This window comes from Mastigoproctus giganteus, chromosome 6, assembly GCF_048544385.1.
Source record: "Mastigoproctus giganteus isolate SK-2022 chromosome 6, ASM4854438v1, whole genome shotgun sequence".
NCBI lineage: Eukaryota > Metazoa > Arthropoda > Arachnida > Uropygi > Thelyphonidae > Mastigoproctus > Mastigoproctus giganteus.
Genome location: NC_143580.1, coordinates 47,854,394 through 47,877,566, shown reverse-complemented (window position 1 = coordinate 47,877,566; position 23,173 = coordinate 47,854,394). Strand labels below are relative to the sequence as shown.

Sequence of the window (23,173 nt, the reverse complement as noted above, 5' to 3'; positions counted from 1 at the left end):
TGTGCCACTACCACCACTACTAATAATAAAATTACCCTGTAAGTATAAATTAAAATTAAGATTTATTCTACAAATGTAAACTTAGCACATAGCTTTAATGAAATGCTAGCAAACTGTAAGGCATAACTGTTTCTACAAGTGTGATTTGATGCCTGAGAGGTCCCTAGATTGGAGAATTGCTTTCAAAGTAAGAAATGACAGACATATCATAAAAGTTATAAAAAAAAAAAAAAATACCAAAAACGAATCTCATGACTATTTTTTAAAAAAATTTATGACAACTGTGTTATCTGTATGCTTGCCTAACAAAGTTATTATTAAATATTTGAAATATATTTAACTACAAATAATTATTTAATATGTCGCACAATTCTCCTGCAGTGTTGTGACTTTGCCTCTTGTAAAGCCTGATCAAGAACCTCTGTCATGTGAATTAAATTGACTGCATCTGTTTGTAAAACTGTGCTTTTCTTTTGTCCATGTTCTTCTAAATCTAGTTTTAGCATAAAGACAGGAGCAATCTGGTGTCTGAGACAACGACTTGCAATCTAAAACAGAAAAGTAAAGACAATTTTACACAATAATTTGGCACTTTTATAAGAAAAAAAAAATACAGACAGTCATATTTTGTAAAAACAAATTATCTTTAAAAATTCAGAACTTTGAAAAAATCCTAAACCTAAATAAATCCGTATTTAGGTTTAGGAAAGCAGTGTCCCATGTACCACATCCAATCTGTACTCTTGGATTTTATTTTATGAGATAGTGCATAAAATTTTCTCCTCAACTTTTGAGTACTGATGAGCATAATTGATTATATGCAAATTAGGTGAAACCAAATTATTTTCTTCTTTTTAGTTTCATAACTAACAAGAAGAAAATAATTTGGTTTCACCTAATTTGCATATAATTCTCAAATGCTTCTCAAATAGAAATTTCATGTAGCAATTTTACCTTAAAATTGCTATGTGAAATAGAAATTTCATATAGCAATTTTAAAGGTCACAGTAAAAAAAACTTTGGACAAAATTTATACTGTAGAAAGATATATATATTATCAAAGCAACAAACAATATTATACTGTTGTTAAGTAGGCCTAATAATAATGTTAATGGTTGATATGAAATTCAATGCTAACATTGCCGACAAAATTTAAGGTTGATCATTACTGTTAATTTTAAAAAAAATTTTAAAAATTAAGCATTGTCTCACCTTATTTATGACTAATTCCAGTAATATATCATATTACAACTGTGCATAATTTTAACCTTTGTAAATGTTAAGTTCTTGAAGTTATTGCAATATAAAAATTGGTGCCAGTTAGCTTAAACACAAATATGAATTACAATACACAGCAGGTAAAAGAAGGTAAGAAGCACCCATGAGAGGAATGAAGAAGTGATCATAAAGTGAGGAAAGCTTATTGCTGTGGACATCTACTTAATCATCATCATCAGCCATTTTCAATCCACTGCAGGACAAAGGCCTTTCCAGCAACTTTCCAGTTCCTTCTGTTTTGTGCAATGGACATCCATTTATTACCCACGAACTCGTGAATTTCATCTGTCCATCTCCGTCGTTGTCTTTCAGGTTTTCTTCTAGCTCCTCTCGGATACCATGCTGTTATTTTCTTAGTCCATCTGTCATCATGTCTTCGAGCTATGTGTCCTGCCAAAGGCCATTTTAGTTCTTTAGTTTTGATAAGAATGTCCTTTACTTGAGTTTGCTGCCTAATCCATTGTTTTTCTTCTTATCTAACAGTCTGATTCCCAATACAATTCGTTCCATTCTTCGCTGTGTAGTTCTCAGCTTCTCTTCTATTCTTTTGGTGAGTGCCCAAGTTTCACTTCCATAAGTCATGGTGGGGAGTATAGATTGGTTCATAATGTTATGTTTCAGACAAATTTGGATATTGATGCTCAGTATGTAACTATATTTCCTGAATGCTATCCATCCCAAATTTATTCTTCTGTTGACTTCCAGCCATCCATCATTATTACAGCTAATGACTTGTCCCAGATAAGTATATGAATCCACCTTTTCAATTACTGCTCCTTCAATGATTATAACCTTTTCTGTGGCATACTTGTTCATTATTACTTTTGTTTTAGCCATATTCATCTTTAGTCTGAAATCCTTACTAACTCCGCATAACTGATTAAGATTTTCCTCTAATTCTTTGGGATCATGGCTTATGATCACAATGTCATCTGCAAATCATAAATGGTTTAGGTACTCTCCATTCACATTGACTCCTTTCTGCGACCAGTCTAATCTTCTGAAACTTCCTCAAGGGCAGCAATAAACAACTTTGGAGATATTGTCTCCTTGTCGAACTCCTTTCTCAATTTAAAATTTGCTACTGTCTTTTTTTTGTCTAATAAAGGAGGTAGTGTTCTCATATATTTTCTTCAAAATCATAATATATGGGATCTTGTCTTTCCAGTGCCTGTAACATTGCCTTATGCTGTATGGAGTCAAATACCTTTTCATAATCCACAAATGCCAGGCATTTGTGGATTGTGATTCATATTATGCCTGTGCATTTGTGTTTTATATTCATTTGCTTTCTCCATTAGCTGTGATATTATGTGAAGGTGATCCACAGTTGAGAATCTTGTCCTAAAGCCAGCCTGCTCTTTCGGTTGATTCTCATTAATGTATACAGTATATCTGCTTAATGTATACAGTTAATTAAAATTATAGCTGGCTGAAAAGTGCAAAGTATTGTTGTAATTCTTGTAGGAAATAAAGTTAAAAAAAAAAAAAACACGAAAAGCTTACACATTTAAAAGAACCATGGGTTCCAGTTTAAAAATAAAATTTTTTAATCATACTTTGTTGCTAATCTGATAAACACCAATGTTCAATATGTCAAATGGAATTTCAAATAAGGCACCAACACACAATTTTGAATTTTATACATGCTATACATTAAAAAGGCAAGAAATATAAATATTGTCCTTGCACTCTTAAGGTTTTCTTGTCAAGTTTTTGAAACAGAATATATAAGATTATTTTTGGGAGGAATTCATAAAAAAAAGAACTGTTTAAAAGAAAAATATCCTAACCTATGAGGCATGGTAAACCCGTGCTGATGCAATAAAAAGAGCACAAACAAGTGAAGGCACTCAAAAATGGTTTTATTTTTATTCAAAGTAATCATCACCTGATTGAATGTGATTATTACAACTAAACCAATCTAGAAAGCATCAGTGAAGGCATCCAAAGATATCAGTTCAGCAGTTATGTTTTTCTTTATGCCCTCGGCATCCTGAAATCTCTTAACGTTAAGGGCAGTTTTCACCTTGGGAAAGAGGAAGCAGTCCACTGGTGCTAGATTGGGAGAGTAGCGTGGATGATCTGTACAATGCTATGTTTTGTCAGAAATGTCTTCGCAACAAGTGCAGAATGGGCGGGGGCATTGTCGTGCATCAAGAACCAGCTGCCTTTCTCTTGAAATTGTGGCCTACCTGGGAAATGTACTTCAATAGTTGTTGTTGTTGTGGAGGTTTGATGGCACATAAGCTGCTTTGGCTATAATGTGCCTACTTCAATAGTCTTTGAAGCATCTGTGCAAAGAACATAGCACTGACTTTCTCCTTGTGTACAAATTCCTTGTGAATTACACAGTTTGTCAAAAAACATGATCAGCATTGTCTTGATCCTGGAATTCTGTAAATAAAACTGTTTGGATTGATGAAAATTTTTAACTCCACTGCATATTCTGACGCTTCATCTCTGGGTCATACCAACACTCATCTCCAGAGAAAATACAGTTGAGGAAATCAGAGTTGGCTTGACAAGTCAGATGAAGTCTTCATGTGAGGACACTGTCTTTTGCCTCTGGTCATCCATCAGGCTTAATTTTCATGCAGAATGTGATGAATCGTCTCCTTATTCATATCAACTCATCAGCCATCTGAGGGTCAGACAACAATCTGTTGCCCCAGTTTCTCGAACTTTAAAAACTCTCCTCATTTCGAGAGTTCGATGGACGCCACTTCTTGTGTCATCGTGAACATCCTCATGTCCATCTTTGAACCACTTATACCATTAAAACACACTGGTACGACTTATTGTTTCACCACTATAAACAGTTTTTAGCATTTCTACTGCGGATTTTCCCAGTTTAAAGCAAAATTTTATATTTTTTCATTGCTCCATTGCAAAATCGTGAAACAGAACATTAATGCTACTAACAAAACCGGTTGTTACTTGCAACCTATCAGCCTACTGGATAATCTCTGTACCAATCTATTGGAGGAAGTTTGAACTACAACATACCACCTGCATTTATTTACAAACTCATTCAAGTTTGAAATTGAATGGTGTGACAATAATGTACACATACGAGCGTTCCCGGACTGGTGCAACTGCACCAGTCTGGGAACGCTCGTATGTGTACTAATTCAGTTTCAAATATAATTTTATACATGAAAAATGTGTTTTATTTCTTAAGTTTATCAAAGCACCAACTCTGGTATTGATGACATACCAATGTTTTTGCATATGTTTTGTTAAAGGAAGACAACACCAGTATTTGTGAGAAAGGTGAAATTTAAGTTAGATTAAGGACCTAAAATTTCAGTCAAAGAAAGCAAATAGTGTTATATTAAGCACAACAGCAAAACAAGCAGAAAAATACAATACAATACAAATATACAGGATGAAAGAAGTTACAGTAGAATGTCATTAATACAAAGTTCAAGGGACCTAAATTTTCATGTTTTGTAATAATGAGGTTTGTAGTAACGAGATTCCCCCAAAAGTCAAAATTTTACCTTTATTATTATTTATTTATTTTTTGCACATACTATATTTCTAATAATAATATCAAAAATAAATAAAAAATTTAATTAATTTAAATTAATAAAATTAAATAATTAAAATAAAAAATAATAAAAACAAAAGCCGTGTCTAACAAAACACTAGGATTAATACACTTTTTAAAGATTTTATTTTATTTGTAGGATAAACTAAGAGAAAAGCAATTAACAGAAATGAAAATATTGTAGCATATATTGTTATATATATAATATTTTAGTATCACAGTAAAAGAGTTAATCTTAATATAAAAGGAGACATACAATCCATTAACTTTTTGATAAATTAATCTAATTTAAAGAAAGAACCCAATGTTGTTTGCACAGTTTTTGCCTATATGCATTGGTAACTATAGCACAGACATTAAAATGCAATAGTTATTTCTTTATCAATGTTACTGCAGGCCAACACATTCTCTATTATGCTCAATGCATTTTGGGCATCTTTTTAGATGGTAGTGTGTGTGCTCTTCATTTTCACCGTCGCTGGTAACAAAAACATCATCGTTTCGCTTGGTGTTTAGCAGCTCTTCTGGTGTTGCGTTGAATTCTCTTTAAATTCGAATTTAAAGAGATTTTGTTGGCGAATTTAACTCTTTAAATTCGCCAACAAAATCCATAGCTCTTTCAAATTCCCTCATTCCTCAATGTTGCTATCACATTCGTCTGCTGGACCATGTTTTTTGATGATATTCTCTCCAAAGCCACTCTTTCTGAAGCAGCTGATTATTACACTTGATGCAATACTGTCCCAAGCAATAACAAGATTACGGATAGCATCCAAGACATTCCAATTCAGCTGCAAATTGTTCTCTCCTTCCCTCCTATGTTGAGGATCAAGTATCTTATCAGGCAGGCTCTATATGCTCCCTTGTGGTTATAAATAATGCCTTGATTCAGTGGCTGCATAAAACTGGTGGTAAAAAAAAAAAAAAAAAAAAAGTAACCTTCAGCAATTATCATCCACTACAGGATGGAAGCCTCCTCAACAATTCATGTTGAGGGAAATAGACCATAATCTGCCATGCTGGTTGGCAGATCGACCATATTTAGCAGTCAGGGGCTTGATCCCTGGTCTACTCAAAGAGCGTGTGCTACTGCACTCCTGCTCCTGACCACTTGGCTACAGATGGTAATGGGAGGTTAAAAACAACAGCCATATATTTGTCAACTTAAGTGTCTAAGTAGAATGTGCTGTACAATGATCTAGAATCATCAAAATGTTCTTTTTTTCTGAAGCCATTCTTCTGTCCACTTTTGATAACCAAGACTGAAAAATTTTGACCGAAAGCCAAGCACTTCTATTGGCCACATAATCACAGGAAAGTTGGTCAACTTCTTTAAAACATCTTGGCTTGGAAAACTTACCAATCACCAGTGGGCACAGTTTTGTATTGCCATTTCAATTGCAGCATAACAGAATAGTAAGTCTTTGTTTACTTAATTTTCCACCATGACAAGACTCTCCTTGAACAGCAAATGTTTTGTTTGGCAGCAAATTATAAAATAAACCTGTCTCATCAAGATTAAAAATATCCTTTGCCTCATGTTCAAAAAATGGACTGTACAGAAAACAACCAGTCTGTGGCCTTTTCTTTGTTAACTACCACAAACTACCCCAGACTCACCACAAACATTTTGCAAAACTAAGTTATTCATATCTTTAAATCTTTGGAGCTTGCCACTGCTGCATTTGAAGTTGCTAATTCCATGTTGCTGTGCCAGATAATTTGCCTTTTCTTGCAAAATTGGACCTCATATTGGCAAATTAGATGCATGCATTTGTTAGTACCACTTGAAATGTTTTGTTTCAAGCTCCTCATGTTTTGAACCAGGAATTCATTTCCTGTTTTTTTTTTTTTTATCACTGCTCCAGTCTATGCATTTCTTCAAGTTTTTTTTGGTTTTTCAGTATTGTAGATGAAGGATGTTGGTAAAGGGATGTTGTATTCCTTTGCAATGTCCATTTTGCTAAGTTCAATCCTATCAGCCTCTTGTATAATTTTCAGTTTAATTTCCAGGCTCGATTCCATCAGTTTACGTTTTGTAACCATAACACTACTAGATGAGATTTAATATAAGCAAACTTTAAATTAACTTAAGGACACAAGTTCTGAAAAAGACATCAGCTCAGATAAAATGGCACAAAAAATAGATTACCGTATACTGCAGCAAAAGTGAACTGGCATAACAATTGCAACTGACCTTAATCCCGTGGAGAGTGAGGGAGTGTATGTAAAAACTATTATTGGTTTTGTTTACACGAAAAAAATTTCTAACAAGTCAGTGCCATCCTTTGGGAAGCAGGGAACTGGGTGGCCAGAGGGAATAATAGAGACAATAATTGGACAGCTGTGCTAAGATTTGTATTAAATGTACAAAATAAGAATATTTATTTCTCATGGGGTGAAAACGAACTTCGTAATACATATTAACTGAATTTTGTAATAAATGAATATATTTACATAGAAAAGCATATCCTTTCGTGGGGGAATGGTATGTACTTCACATAAACGAGTACTTTGTATAATTTCGAGTTTGTATTAATGAGATTTTACTGTATTTGTAATCTTATATATCACAGCCTTTATACTTCAGTGTTGTGAATATATTAGACCTGTTTTCCAAACTCACCTGAACATCAAGCCTCCATGCTAAATCTTTATAGTGGGGAATATCTACACCCATATGACCTAAAAGTGATCGTAATTCTTTATTATGATCAGAATACCACTTTGTCAAGCTTGCATTTAATTCTTCAGGAAGTCCAAGGGAAAGTAAAGAATCCTGAAATTCTAATTCTGTAACCTGAAAGAGAAATATAAAATATAATGTGAGTTAAGAAGTTAAAATTTTCCTTATAGTAGACCAGGGGTTTCCAAACTGTGTGGCGTGGCACCCCAGGGCACTACAGCAAACTCACAGGGGCGCCATGGGATATTTTAAATTTTCGAGGGAAACACAGCGATACTTGACATCTGTTGGACACTGTGCGAACTACTAGCTCGAGGTAGGTCACAGTTTCAACATTACTTATTAAGTTTCTTGGACCTAACTACTTAATAAATGGAACTGATTTTGGCCTAGGGGTGCTGTGAAAAATTTAATGAGACACTAATGGTGGCATGAACCGAGAGAGAGTTTAGGAACTTCTGTGGTAGCTCATAAATCACATGAAAAAATTTCTTTTAAGATAGGTATTTTGCAGACGTAACACAAATTTGTTCTTCATATATTTTCTTATGTATTTTTAACACCATATTGCCATTCAATCCTACAGTGTTTTAAATTCCTATGGGAATTTAAAACCAGCCATTCCTCTGTTCATAAATATTCTAATTTATAAACTACAAAAATACCATACTCTACATAGTTTGGAAAAAATAACTGAATTCATGAAAGGTAAAGAAAAGGTTTTTATCTGACTTTACATTTCTGTAACCCAATAATTTGCTACTAAATTATAGACATTTTAAATTCCTTGTGGAGGCAATTTTCAAGCCTAGAGAAATGAGAAAAATATTCAGTATTTTTTGTTGATATAAATATCTACTATAGAATAATTGTAATGTTTAGAAGCTATTTTCATCAACAAAACTACTATTTTTCTCACTTCTAAAGAAGGGAAAACTTGAAAAATGACTTAAAATAAAAACTTGAAAATAACCTCCATGGGGAGTTTGTAATCTGTAGCTGACACAGATTGCTGGGTTATATGAGCATAAAGTTAAAAAACCTTTCTCTTCAATAAACTTAATTACTTGCCTAACCTATGTAGAGCATGGTATCATTTTGTTTTATAACATAAAATATTTATTAGTTCCCCCATATATTTTTCTCTAATGAAATTTAAAAAATTTACATCTTTACCTATGACCAACTAATTGAATCATATTTACAAGTCTTAACAGGACTGGAAAAAATATAAAAAAATTAAAGTTATTCATCAAGAGATGATATTTAAGAATATGCTATCAGTTCACCAGAAAAAAAGCGAAAAAAAAAAAAAAAAAAAAAAAAATCCAACAACTTTTGCACAAACTAAGAGCGTTTTGTTTCCGCATACGGCAACAGAGACAATATCCTGTGCTTCAGCTACAATATGGATAGTCTATGTGACATGTATGAAAATAATAATAATAATCACTAGATCTCTACTGGTCTGATTTCAATGAAATTTGGGAGGGCTCATCAAATAATTCTAAATAGCCAATTATAAAATTTCATAAAAATCCATCTATTGGGAGTCGGGTTATTACATGCAGACTGGTGGACAAAGAAATAATAGTCAGATTTCTATTGGTCTGATTTTAATATGAAATTTGGGATGTCTTATGAAATCAAATTTTGTAAAAATCTATCCACTGAGAGCTGAGTTATTACATGCAGGCAGATGATGGATGAATAGATGTATGGACAGAGAGAGTGAAGCTAATAGGTACTTTATGCATATCTACCAGACCTAAAAACTAAAAAAATGGTTTCCTTAAGTTTTTTTTTAAAAAGCAAGTTTTTTTTATTCGATTCCATTTCAAAACATCTAGCCATTCTCATTAAGGTTTTAGAATAAAATCTGGACAGAAATAAATTGATTTCATAAAAAAAAAAAATCAACCTTTAAAACTTTGAATACATTTTTAAATTGCAAATATTATTTGCTTCTTTAATTATCACATTTAAACCTTGCAGTTAAGAGACACACAAAAAAAAAAAAACATTAAGACAGCTCAATAAAACATCAAAACTTCTATTTACAATTTTCTATTGAAATTAAAACTTAAAGAAATATCCAAAAATATAATGCACAAAACTAAATTCCCATCAATGCATAATTTTCTAAATGAACCTGACTTTGATTATGGCTTTGGAACTTCTAAAAAAAATCCTGATTTTATATAAAGTCACTCCCAGAAATGTCAATCATTTTCTCAAAATGAAGCAATCATAATATTAATTATTTGTATCTATCTTGAAATATTTGCAGTTCAGATTGTTCTGATGGAGATGCTGAAGCAAGCAAACACATATAATACTTATTTAGTTTCATGTCCATAACACTTCCAAAAAACAAAATGCCATACTTGTCAGCTTATAAGACGCACTTTTTTATCTTATAAATAACTTAAAAAATTGGCCTGTGTCTTAGAAACTGAAAGTGGCAATGCACAAAACAGAGTTAACGAATAGTAGTTAATGGATAGTTAACTACTATATGTTAGTACACTTTTTAGTAATTACCAGGCTGTTGTTGGAGTAACAAGTGAATTTCAGTTATACATTTAAGCCCTAATCAGTGGCAGGTGCATCAAGAAGGCAAAATTATTATACTACTGGATATAAGCTAAAAGTAGTATAATATGCCAAAGAACCTGGGAACAGGGCAGAAGAACGAAATTTCGGAACACTGCCTACTGAGAAGATGATTCGTCAATGCAGGAAGTTTTATTACAAGAAGCTCATAAAACAAAGCACAACCTTCGTAAAATTCCACCTAAATGGCCAAATTTGGAAGAAAACTGTGTAGTTGGATAATGGAACTTAGAGATGTGGATATTGCAGTGAGTCCTAAAATGATAATAGAAGAAGCACAGAAACAAGTAGCTGATATTGGGATACACAACTTTAAAGGAACTGAATCTTGGTGTTATCGCTTTATGAAAAGAAACGGATTAAGTTTACTCACAAGAACTAGAATATCCTAGAAAATGCCTGCTGAGTATGAACAGAAAATATTAGATTTTCATAAATTTGTCCTTAATGTTAGAAAATAAGGCAACTATGAACTTAGTCAAATCGGGAATATGGATAAACTTTTTTTGATTTTTGATGTGTCATCCAATAAAACCGTAAACCTGAGAGGACAAAAATCTAAAACTATTAAAACCACTGAACATGAAAAGACACACTACACCACAGTTTTAATTTGTGCTGATGGGACAACATCCCAGTTATGCTTAACTTCCCAGTTACAGCTTATTCATGCTGACATCTAACTGCTGTCCCACAAATATTGTGTGAGCAATGGAATAAATGGATGATAAAGGGAACCATGATACTACTCCTACAGGAAGGATGAAACATTCATAGCACAAGTGTGTGAATGGGTGCTGTCACGATGGCATGATGATAAGACTGAAATTGTGGTCAAGTCCTTTAAAAAATGTGGTATAAGTAACGCAATGGATGGCACCAAAGATCATTTATTGTATGAGAATGAGAGTGACAGTGATACTAGTGAAGAGGATGACGATGATAATAATGATTATGATGATGGTGAGGATAACGATGATCAAGTCAGTAATGAATCTGAAGTTTAATGATACTAAAATAATAAGAGTAATAATCCTATACCTTTCTTTCTTTTTTTTTTTTTTTTTTTATGTGAACCCCAAACACGAGAGGTATTAGAACCTATAGTACTTAGTACTGTGCTTGGGTTGGAGGTTGAGAAGACGAAAGAAGATATTTGTTGACATTGAACTTGAACTTCTGTAGACTGTAATTTTCAGGAAATACGTATGAAGGAAGGTTGTTCCAGAAAACGGCAGTTGAATAAATAAATGAGGAAGATGAAAAGTTGGTTCTGTGGGTTTGAAGTTGGACAGTAAATGGATGTTGGCTGGTGGCGGCACATGTTCGGACTGTTTTGAAAGAGAGAGCGGGAATTATAGAAGCCAATTCAGAAGAACAGTGCCCATGGAAGTATCTGTAGAAGAGGCATGCAGCAGAAACAGTATGTCTATGAGAAAGCGTGTGGAGAGACTCTGTTAGAGATGAATCATTAATTAACCTAACTGCCCTCTTCTGAATGGAATCAAGAAGCCTGAGAGAGGTTTTGGGGGCACCACCCCAGATGTGGGAACAATATTCCATGGTAGGGCGGATTTGTAAGTTATACAGAGAGCAGCTGTTTGGAAGAAAAGTAACGCCAAGAGCAAAAGAGAAAAACCAAGTTTTTTAGATGCAGAGGAAGCAATATTTGTAATGTGCTTGTGCCAAGAGAGATTAGAAGTCAGGGTAATCCCTAAAAGAGATATATCATTTTGCCTAGAAATCGGAGTGTCACTAAAGATAAGCATAGGAGCAGAAGAATCCTTTTTCCGAGATATAAGACAAGACTGAGTTTTAGAAGGGTTGAAATCAACTAAGTTGTCTTTGCCCCACTGGAGAATTACCTGAAGATCAGCATTTAAGGAATTGGTAGCAGATTTTCGAGAAGTTGAAGCTGATTGAGCAGGACAAGGTTTCTCAAAATGGGAAGTGGAATGCAATGTGCTATCATCAGCAAAACTATGGATAGGATTTCCAGTCAATGGAAGAAGGTCATTAATATACAAAGAGGAAAAGAGCAAGAATTTTAATTTTTTGAAAACTTTTTTTTTAAGAAAAAAAAGTTTTCAAAAATTTTCTTAAATTTTTCTTAAATTTACTGTTCCAAAATTAGGGTGCATCTTCCATGCCGCAGGTCCTTATAAGCCAACAAATACGGTAGCAAATAAATAGAGACCTGTTTATTTCCATCAGTAAAGCCGACTACCCACCACCATCTTTAAAATCAAATCTGCTCACTACATTCAGGCAGATTTGAACTGATAAAGATAATATTTTAGCTACAACAAATTCATTTGTACCACATTATCTAACCAGTAGCCACCTAATAGGTTTTTTACTGCTATAATCATGATATTTCAGAAAACATTAAACCAAACAACAAACTAAAGAAAGACTACTATCACTGTTTTGAGAATCAGAGTCATGACTTTTGGTTGAAAACAGAGCACATATACAAAGATTCACAGCTTAGCTGCAACTAAATGACTTTAATTTTCCAGCTGCTACATACTTAATTTCTCTTTCTTGCATACAAGACTAGTAAGCTTATTGGATCACTGATAAAATATTGAATATGGCTATGACACACTCAGCAGATATTTTAGGTGCATTGAAAGCATGTACAGAACAGAGGAAAATCCAAAAAACTGTGACAGTGAAAATGACCATTCCTAAATTCGACAAAAATATTAAAGGATTAATATAAACAGAAAAATGCAGTAATCAGTAATCTAGGCATAGGTATATTGGGAAGTCATTAAAAATTGTGAGACACTGTGTTTTATCACCTAAAACATTATTTGATATATGATTTACACATATTTTTGGTATTAAAAATTGAAATGCCAGAGTAGTTAAATTATTAGCACTTAGTATTTAAATGTTGCTTCATAAAAGATAATAATCTTTTGGATTTTTTTCAATTTACAAAAGAACAAAACGCTCTATATCATGGACTCATCCAACTCATAGTTGGCATAATATATTGCCATTTGCTACTCATTTGGAAGTGTCTAGTTTCAATTCATGTCAGTGATTAGAGGAATTGAGGCTGTAGTTAGCCAAAATTTTTCAGATGGAGAGAGAATGAGTTTCTCCATGAGCTAATCTGGGTTTTTCAGCCTGCACAACATGCAGACAGGACCATGAACACACATGGATATGAGCAAAAAGCTCTAGTGCTGTTAATTTAGTTTAAAATGACTTCTTTTTTTTTTTTTTTTTTTTGTCATCAACTAAAAAAGCACCGGCTGGTTCAACACATACAACACAAATAAAGTAGCCTTGATAATCCAATTCTTATTAATCTGAATTCCACTTAAGATTATCTCCTACAAATAAAAGGAAGTATGCCTCTCTAATAACATCATGGATCGATAGGTATCAAAGCAAAATAGAGAATTAAGTTTTTTTTTTTCATAAAAAAAACTGCTTAAATATTGGACAAAAAAAATTTTTGAAACACTTTTTTAATTGTATAATCTGTAAAGTATGAGTAAATTACACATTTTTATTTGTTTTGTACATAACCATTACTTACATAAATTTTATAATTTTTTTCATTTTTTATTATTTTCATTAAAAATATTTTTAAAATTAATTTTGATAAATAAAATTTCAAAAACATTTTAAAAAATATATTGGCTGGATTATCAGGACTACTGTACACCTCTTTGCTTTAGCTGAAAAGTACCATTTTGCTTTTAGTATAAGACGAGTCAATAAATTGCAGACCTAAGCATTCAGTATACAGGGTGTTTCAGTTAAACGTTTCAGAACTTCTAAGAGGGGTAGGGTACATCCTGACAACTCGAAATCATATAGCAATGTGGGGTCGGAAATGCTTTCCTGAAGCGGTGTTGTACACAGAAGCACCATAAAGAAAAGAGACCGTAAGTGAGAAATCGTTTTAATAATACATGAAAAGAAGCAAAAGGTACATGGATTAAAGTAAGTGTTCGAAGTTTCTTCAACCTCGTATTGCTTTCGCACAGTGGTACCTTGGAAAATGTGCTACAAATCCCCTTTTTCCTGCTGAAGTGTTGTTTTCCGATGAGGCATCCTTCACAAGGGAAGGAATTTTCAACACGCATAACGACCATATCTGGGCGGTCGAGAACCCGCATGCAATACGACGTCGTGCAGCACAGATTCGATTTTCGGTCAATGTATGGGCCGGTATTATGGGAGATCACCTCATCGGACCTTACCTGTTACCGTGTCGTCTAACCGGACCTATCTACTTGATCTTTCTGCAGCAAGTATTGCCACAACTTTTGAGAGATGAACAGATTTCTGCATCGACACAACAGACAATGTGGTTCCAACACGATGGAGCCCCTGCCCATTATAGCGGAGATGTTCATAACTACCTGGATGTCACATTTTGGTCAACAGTGGATTGGACGTGGTGGTCCCGTGCGTTGGCCTGCTCGGTCAGCCGACCTATCATGTCTTGATTTTTATTTCTGGGGTCATATGAAATCGCTAGTTTATGTTGACAATGCTGAGGAGCTGGTTGCAAGAATCGCAGTAGCTGCCGAAGAAATTCGAAATTCGCCTGGAGTATTCCAGAATGTTCGGATGTCCATGCGTCGGAGATGTGAGGCGTGCATTGTAGCCCGTGGAAGAAACTTCGAACACTTACTTTAATCCATGTACCTTTTGCTTCTTTTCATGTATTATTAAAACGATTTCTCACTTATGGTCTCTTTTCTTTATGGTGCTTCTGTGTACAACACCGCTTCAGGAAAGCATTTCCGACCCCACATTGCTATATGATTTCGAGTTGTCAGGATGTACCCTACCCCTCTTAGAAGTTCTGAAACGTTTAACTGAAACACCCTGTATACTTATTATCAGATTTCTTTATTACTGCATGCCTTAAAATGTCCTCATTTGTACTAGAATGTTGGTATTGTACATAGTGAAAACTGTTTATTTTTTATTATTGACAACTTAGAACTGGGACAGTATAATTTAAGTAATTTAATAAACACCAATTACGTAGAAATACCTTACGTTTTATGCATACATACAAAAAAAATTATTTGTAGGGTATTATGAATGAATACAACATTATCACCATCTACGAAACAGATCTGAGCTCATTACTTCAAGAGAAATATAATAGAAGAGTAGCTGTAGTATACAAGAGAACAAATAAACTATGGAAAACATGAGAAGAAAATAAACTTTCTCTAAAATAAAAAAAATAAATATAAATAAAGCTTTACTTCTAAAATTATACTGGAGACAAAAAAAACTGAAAAGTTGGTAAATATGCATAAGTGACAAGCAATTTAATCTTTAATGATAGTGTATACATATTTACTAATATAAAACAGTTTTAATATCAGTATATATTTCAGAAATTAAAAAAAAAAATCTTTATGTAAAAACTGCAATATTTTACTTACTACGGCTTTTGATGCTTCAATTAAAAGATGCATTAGACCTTCTACAGCATGCTTTACAATATCTACTTCCACACCAAGTTTTTCTGGAACCAAGATCAATATCCAATGAGTAAAGGGGGGAAAATCAATAACACAATTATATTTTCTGTCTGTTTACCCTCTTTTGTCTGAAAAGTGCTTAAACTAGGTAATAAATTATTATGTAAGAAATGATAAAAAAAACAATATTTATACTTTTGTAGAAACAATATTTAATATTATTTGTGCAAAATGGATTATTTTCTCAATGGTGATGGCATTTTTTCTCTTGCTCAGTCTACACACATAATGGAGGCATAAATTCAAATTGAGGAAGGATAACTACAGGACAGATGTGTGGAAGTTTTCCTTCAGTCAGCAGGTGGTTGATTGTTGTAACAAATTTCCATCTGCTGTGAGTGGGTAGTTTGAATAAATTGAAGGAAGAACTAGACAAATTATTGGAGGGGATGAACAGGCGATGTGGGAAGTTTTTTTCCCTAATGCTTTATAAGCTTGCTTTCTTGCATCACTTGCCACTATTAATACTAATATAATACTACTACCAATATAATAATATAAAATTTAAGAAGAAAATTGGGTGATGAAATTTGTCTGTTCATATAAGTCCTAGTTGAAGGATCAAAAAAGGTGAAAGGGAAGAATGCTTTATGAAATTAGAAAGCATAGTAGAAACCAATGACAAAGAGAGAATGGGATTTGATTAGAGATTTAAACCTCAAGGTAGGAAATTACATTACATCTACTCAAGTATTTTAGGTAACTCAGGACAGAAAGGGAAAAACCTAATAACAGTAAAAGTTTACTTGGATTTTATGCATGCCTTGCAGTGCAATGTTAATTACAAACAGCATGTTAGCATAAAAATAGTTATAAGTTCATTATTCAAGTTCATATTTCTCTTTTACTTTTTTTTCATATAACAGAGAAATAAGAAGAGCATAAATAATTATGAGGAGGCATTAATTTCTTGGCCTATAATAGAAAGAAACAAGATAATCCAATTATACACAAACTTTATAGCCGATCGGGCTAGCCAGGTGGGTAAATTGCCTGCCTGGCAACCCAAAGATCGTGGGTTTGAATCCCGCCTCAGGCTTGGATCAAAGTACTGCAAAAACCTTGAAAGGTGCACTATGGCCACAGAAGCTGATGTGCCAACAACTACCAAAAAAAAAAAAAACTTTATTCAACAACCTTTCAACCCTGCATACTTCTATAATGATGTTCCAGCATTTGTAAACCTCTCAAACAGAAATCCAAAGACTGCTCCCAAAACTAGGCTTCTGTTGCTTGCATGATGTCATTTTATGCAAATTTGATGACCTTTAAGTGTTTTGTAAGATTTGAGAAGAGGTAGTCTGAAGGTGCAAGATCTGATGAATATGGGGGATGACGAAGCTAGAAGCCTAGTTCTACCACTTTGGAATGCCTTGTCTAATGTGTGTGTGTGTTGGAGAAAAAAACAATAGTCCTGCAAAAACAATAGTCCTCAGGTGAGCTTTCTTCAGTGTTTGACCTTCAATTCCCCTTCAGCTTGTCCAAAAGTGATGAATAATAATCACCAGTTATTGTTTTATCTTTTTCTAGGTAGTCAACAAACAAAATCCCATTCTTGTCCAAAATAGACAGCGGCCATGACCTTCCAGCAGACCTCTGGGTGTGGAACTTCTTTAGACAGGGCAGAGTTATGTGCCTCTATTCCAACTATTTGTTGGTCTCTGGATCATTGTGATCACGGATGAAACAATCATGTTTCATCCGTGATCACAATTTGCACCAAAAATTCATTGGCACAAAATGATAAAGAATGGCAGTTTAGAACAGGCCATGCTGTCGCTTTTGAGCAACATCCAGCCATTTAGGGATCTGTTTGACAGAAAGCTTCTGCACATCTAAAATATCATGAATAGCAAATCAAACATGTTCTGTGGACCATGCTTAGAGTCTTGTTTAGCAGAAATCTATCTATAAGATAGTATTGTGGTGTGAATGGCATCAACTTTTCAGGCACTGTCACAGAAACTGGTCTTTCTATCCTCTCTGCCTGCTCAGTGTCAAAAAATCAACTTTAAATTTTGCAACCCAGCTTTTGATGGCTAAATAGCATAGACACTTCTCCTAATATTGCCAATATATCAGCACAGATTTCCTTTAGTGTTTCAGTTTTAATTAAAGTCACATTCTTTTGGGCTGACATCCTTTCTTCAATCCGCAAAAATAAAAATGGATATTACGGTTTTTTGAAGCAAATGGGCTGTTTAATATAAAAAGATATGCTCTTTCATAATTTGACACCCATTTGTCAACAAAAAAAAAAAAAAAAAAAAAGGAAATCGGTTGGGCTGATCAGCATGCCTTATATATCATTACAAAAAATGATTGATTTTAAATAAATTAAAGATATGGGGGTATATAATGATCTGAGATTAGAAGTGGCTATCACCTTCAGAAAATTAAAAGATTAGAAATGGCTATCACATTCAGAAAATTAAAAATAGAGGTGTATACAAGTTAGGTGATGTAAGCAGTGTGTTATGTTTCAGGTGTGTTTGAATTTTTTAACCCTTTGCGGTCCAGCATTATTTTCACTGTCTTCCCCATTCAGTCCAGCTCTATCAATAAAATAAATGACTAGTTGAAATGTGATATTCAAAAGTTATTTATTTTTGGGTTTATATTTTGGGTTGAGACATTGACTTTAAAAAAAAAAAAAAAAACACCGCCTGCTGTTAACAATTGAATATAAACATACAGTAAACCCTCGCTAATCCAGTTACAGTTAATCTGGATTGAAATATGTAAATTCTGTTCACAGTTGAGTACTTTGAAAGCCACATGGGATTTAGGAAGGCAGATGAGTAACTCTCACTGCACACTGATTGACTGTACAGAGAGAGAGAGAGAGAGAGAGAGAGAGAGAGAGATGGAACATATATTACAATGTCTTGCATGTTGTTCAATATAGTTGTTGACTCTGAGTTGAATGGATGCTATTGCTTATATTGCTTCATTTGCATACTTCTTTATATGTATATATGTACATAAGTTAACATATTTTATATAATTATGGGTTCTAAAGGATTAAAAAGTGAAATAAAAAGAAAACACTTTACTTTAACTATCATTAACTTGAAAATGGTGTTCCTGGAAAAAAAAAAAAAAAAAATGCTGAAGAATTTGGTATTGGCCAACAGGCTGTGATATTAAAAAACAAAAAGAATCTATAAGGACATTTCCTTTAAAATTCAATGTGGGGAGTGATAAAAGCAGTGTACTGAATAGAGAGACATTAAAAAAGCCAAAAGAAGTGTTGCTGGAAGAAGCTGTATTTAAGTGGTATTCACAGCAATGATCAAGTTGCATTGGAGTGCACCACCAGCGCCACCTGATAAATGTATAAAAAGACAAAAGACAATTAACAGCATTAAAAACTATTGTATTTTTATAGTTTTTAAATAAAGACTCTGCAGTGATTTTTTTTATTTATTTTCATCAGCACTACTACCTATATCATTAAATTTTCCATTTGTTTGTGTTCTAAGTTTTTTTTTTCTTTTAGAGTTATCTTTTGCTTCATTAATCCGGATGACTTCTCCCCACAATTACTCCAGATTAGCGAGGGTTTACTGTATATTTACTTTTTCAGATTCTTTACATGAAGTATAAATAGATCACAGTACAATAATTGAGTCAACACAGCAGGAAAACAAATGTCATAATTGGAAATGCCAAAGTTCTCTGTGCCCACAACATCCGAAAGAAAGAGGAATAAAAAAAAAAAAAAAAAAAAAGCACAATGTTGTATGCACTTAATAGTTGAATATAAACATCAATAAACATGGATTTAGCTTTCCGGATTGTTTACATGAAATGTAAATAGATGGTAGTAAAATAACTGCACCTGTGCAGCTGGAAAACAAATTCTGTAATCAGAAATGCTGAGGAGGGAACAACATTGGGCTGGAAGTGGAATTTTATGATGTTGTGCACAGCATGCCATCAGACTGCAAAGGGTTAAATTAGCTGAATTTGTTCTTGTTCTGTGATTAATTGAAGTAAAAAGTTCTTTTGTTACTAATTAATAATTGGGAAGCCTTCATGGTAACTTGCAGCCATGAAGGCAACCCTACCTGTTATGCATTCCCCAAGTTTAAAACTAGGACATTAGGTGAAACTGTTAATTGCAACAGGTTTTCACCATGTCACAAATTACAACTGAAAGTTAACTTAAAAATCTCTTTTAATAATACTGAACTTTTCTGTACTGCTTCCATATGATGTTTTATATATCTTCTTCCATATTTAACAAAAATTATTATAACCATATAATAAGAATATTATTAGTACTATATTGTTGGATTTTTTATTCCATTATTAAATGTACAAAAAAAAAAAAAATTAAACTATAAATTTAAGTGTGGATAACAAAAATTACCTTCTATTTCAAAAAATGCATAAGTAGTGGAAAGGAATTGCATTGCAGCCTGCTTCCCACAAGAACCCATGTAGCCCATGTTCATAAGCATTTTATCTGCTTCCAGGGGCATCCCAGGATTCCCCTGGAAACAGATAACGGTTGGATAACCCTGGGATAAAACATAAATTGCAGTTTTTGTTTAAGAGAGCCTAGCTGTTTTTATATGTAAAAACTATTACTTTAATGGTAAATATGATCGTTATGTAACTTATTTGCAATAAAAACGAAAGATCAATTTAAAGTCACCTGGAAGTTTTATTTTTAACAGTTGTATATAGCAAAACCAATTTATGTTTTAATTTTATTCTAGAAAATGCTGACTGATGAATAAGATAACTTACGTGCAGCAGACTGGTACATCTTAGGATTTGACCCTTTTAGAAGAAATTCTGATGATATTCTAAAAAATTCCTTTGCAACTATGAAAAAAAATAATAATTTAAATAAACTATTACAAAAAAGGTGAGAATTAATAACTTCATAAAATGTAATATTTCATAAAATATTACTTCATAAAATGTTTATAGAAAAATAATAAAAAAAAAAAGAAATGGAAATTTACTTAAAATTCTGAATCATTAAAAATAGTTTATTTTATTTCATTTTAATGATGAAATGTCTAGTAATAACATTTTATAATTAATTTTAAAGCTGTCCACATACAGAATGAATTATTTATAGAGATGGCAAGTTTGTATAAAAATCAAGTGGCACTAATTCATTTTATTTATTCGGTAATTCAAAATATGCAACTTTGGATTTTAATCCACTTAGAAAGAAAACCAACTTACTTTAAGAACTTTTTCTTTGAATTTGACAGAAGCAAAACTGGATATTTTTGTAAAGTAACCTTCATCAGGGGCTGATTAATTCAGTCATAGTGAGAAGAAAGCAAAAGCCTAAAAATGTTTCTGCCCTTTCCAAAATAGATTGACTTAATCCAATGGTTTTCAATCCCAAGTCAAAACTGCAGTTGGAAAAGTCAGCAGTGGAAAGTGTTAAACACTAAAGGGTATATCGTTAACCTTAAGCAGTATGGTGAAGCATGTATTGCTGAAAGAAAAGTTTATGAATGGGTACAAATGTTTGCAAGAACAAAAAGGCAGTAAGCTAAATAGCAGAGTATTAGTATTAATAGTGGCAAATGATGCAAGAAAGTAAGCTTATATAGCATAAACAAAAAAAAAAAAAAAAAACCATTTCACCTATCTATACCTGCCAATAGTTTGCCTCGTTCTTCCTTGAATTTATTCAAACTATCCACTTCTACAACAATGGATGGAAGCTTGTTCCAGCAATCAGCTGCCTGTTGGCTAAAAGCAAACTTCTGCACATCTATACTGCAACCATCCTTCCTCAATTTGAATTTATGGCCCCTCATGTAAATAGTCTGAGCAAGTGGATGAATTCCATGATCACTGATTCGCTCAAGCCATACAAAGCCTTAAACACCTCAATCAGATGGCCTCGCACGTGTCTGGTCTCCAAATGCTGCAATTTGCAGAATTTAAGCCTTTCTTGGTAAGGCCACCCCTTTGTTCCACTCACCAATCTCACTGCCTTTCTCTGTACCGGTTCCAAGTAGCTCTAAATCCTTCCTAAAATGAGGCCTCCGGACCTGTATGCAGTACTCAAGATGTGGCTTGACCATTGCCTTATATAAAGGGATAATCACTTCCATATCCCGGCTATAAAAATTTCTGTATTTCATTGATAAAAGCCCACGAGCTGTCCTGGTAACTTGTCTGCACTGCTCAGAGAACTTCATATCCAACAGCACAATTACCCCAGGTCTTTTTATTTTCCACTACTCTGAGTGTAGCACCACATAGTTAATACCTTACTCTAGGATTACTGCTACCCATACGTAGTACTTTACATTTGTCAATGTTAAACTTTAGTTGCCATTTCTCAGTCCATCTGCCTAACTTTTCTAGATCTTGTTGTAGCAGCATACCCTCATTGCTGTCATAAATCACCCTGCCAACCTTTGTATTACCGATTGTAGAAAGTACAGTAATTCAGAAAAATTTCTAGCTCATACTATTAATTAAATTTAATAAAGAAGTTTATGCCATAAAAAAACTTATTTAAATTTAGAATAATTTTCATCAACAATTAATAGTGATCAACAACTATGATCATTTAAATTCCCAATTCATTTAGCATTAGCAAGGGCACATGATGCAAGAAAGCAAGCTTATATAGCATCAGCCAAAAAAAAAAAAAAAAAAAATACACACACACACCCTTCTCATTTCACCCATCCACTCACTCCAAATGTTTGTTTAGTTCTGCCTTGAATTTGTTTAAGCTATCAACTTCTACAATGACAGATGGAAGTTTGTTCCAGAAATCAACCACCTGCTGAGTAAAGGCAAACTTCCGCACATCTATCCTACAACTGTCTTTCCTCAATTTGAATTTATGCCCTCTCAGGAGATTATTTTGAGCAAGAGGAAGAATCTCATCAGCACTGAGCATGCTCAAACCATTCAAGGCTTTATACACCTCAATCAGATCACCTCGCAGGTGCCTGGTCTCCAGACACCGTAATTTGCAAAATTTAAGCCTTTCTTTGTCACAGCAACCCTTTGTTCCATTCACTAATCTTGTTGCCACTTCTCTGTACTCTACTTTAAGGTGAACAAAGTAAAAATGAATTTTACTTATGCACTTTACTTAAGTTTAAATATGTCTTTTCAGCCATTTTATTTAATTTATCCAACTCAAAATTAGTATAATATATATTCATAACAAAAAGCCTTCTTAACTTTTTTTTTTTTTCCTAATGGAAGGAGCACAGGAATCCCTCCTCATCTAATATGGCAAAATGCTTTGGGCCAACCCTGCATGTTGTAATGTACCTGATTTACTCAGCTACCTGCCATAATAAATTGCAGAATGAATTTCTTGTTGCTATATGTTATTATACTTTATTTTCAGATAATAAAGGAAAATGTTCAAATGTATAAAGTATCGTGAATTGATTTACAACAACAGTGTTTGTTCACCAATTAACAACAAGCTTGAAGATTTAGATGTTTAGTTTGTGTGGTTTTAGTTTCTACATGGTT

At 33.4% G+C, this 23,173-nt stretch overlaps 1 protein-coding gene across 1 annotated transcript; it reads right to left on the bottom strand.

Moving 5' to 3' along the window:
• Positions 1-302: 302 nt before the first annotated feature.
• LOC150084226 (COMM domain-containing protein 2-like) lies at positions 303-20,517 on the bottom strand. Its single transcript, XM_090375117.1, has 4 exons — positions 20,438-20,517; positions 15,578-15,660; positions 7,461-7,634; positions 303-548 (listed from the first exon to the last, which is right to left on the bottom strand). The coding sequence occupies exons 1-4, from the start codon at positions 20,454-20,456 to the stop codon at positions 351-353; spliced, it is 474 nt and encodes a 157-aa protein (XP_090231243.1). The 5' UTR covers positions 20,457-20,517; the 3' UTR covers positions 303-350.
• Between the last annotated feature and the right edge of the window lie 2,656 nt (positions 20,518-23,173).

Bases quoted from the DNA above. Each gene is read 5' to 3' on its own strand.
- LOC150084226 (XM_090375117.1), bottom strand. The intron at 7,635-15,577 runs GTAAGTAAAATA...TTTCTCTTTCAG, and splicing joins TTGAAGCATCAAAAGCCGTA to GTTACAGAATTAGAATTTCA. The intron at 549-7,460 runs GTGAGTTTGGAA...TTTCTGTTTTAG, and splicing joins CATGGAGGCTTGATGTTCAG to ATTGCAAGTCGTTGTCTCAG.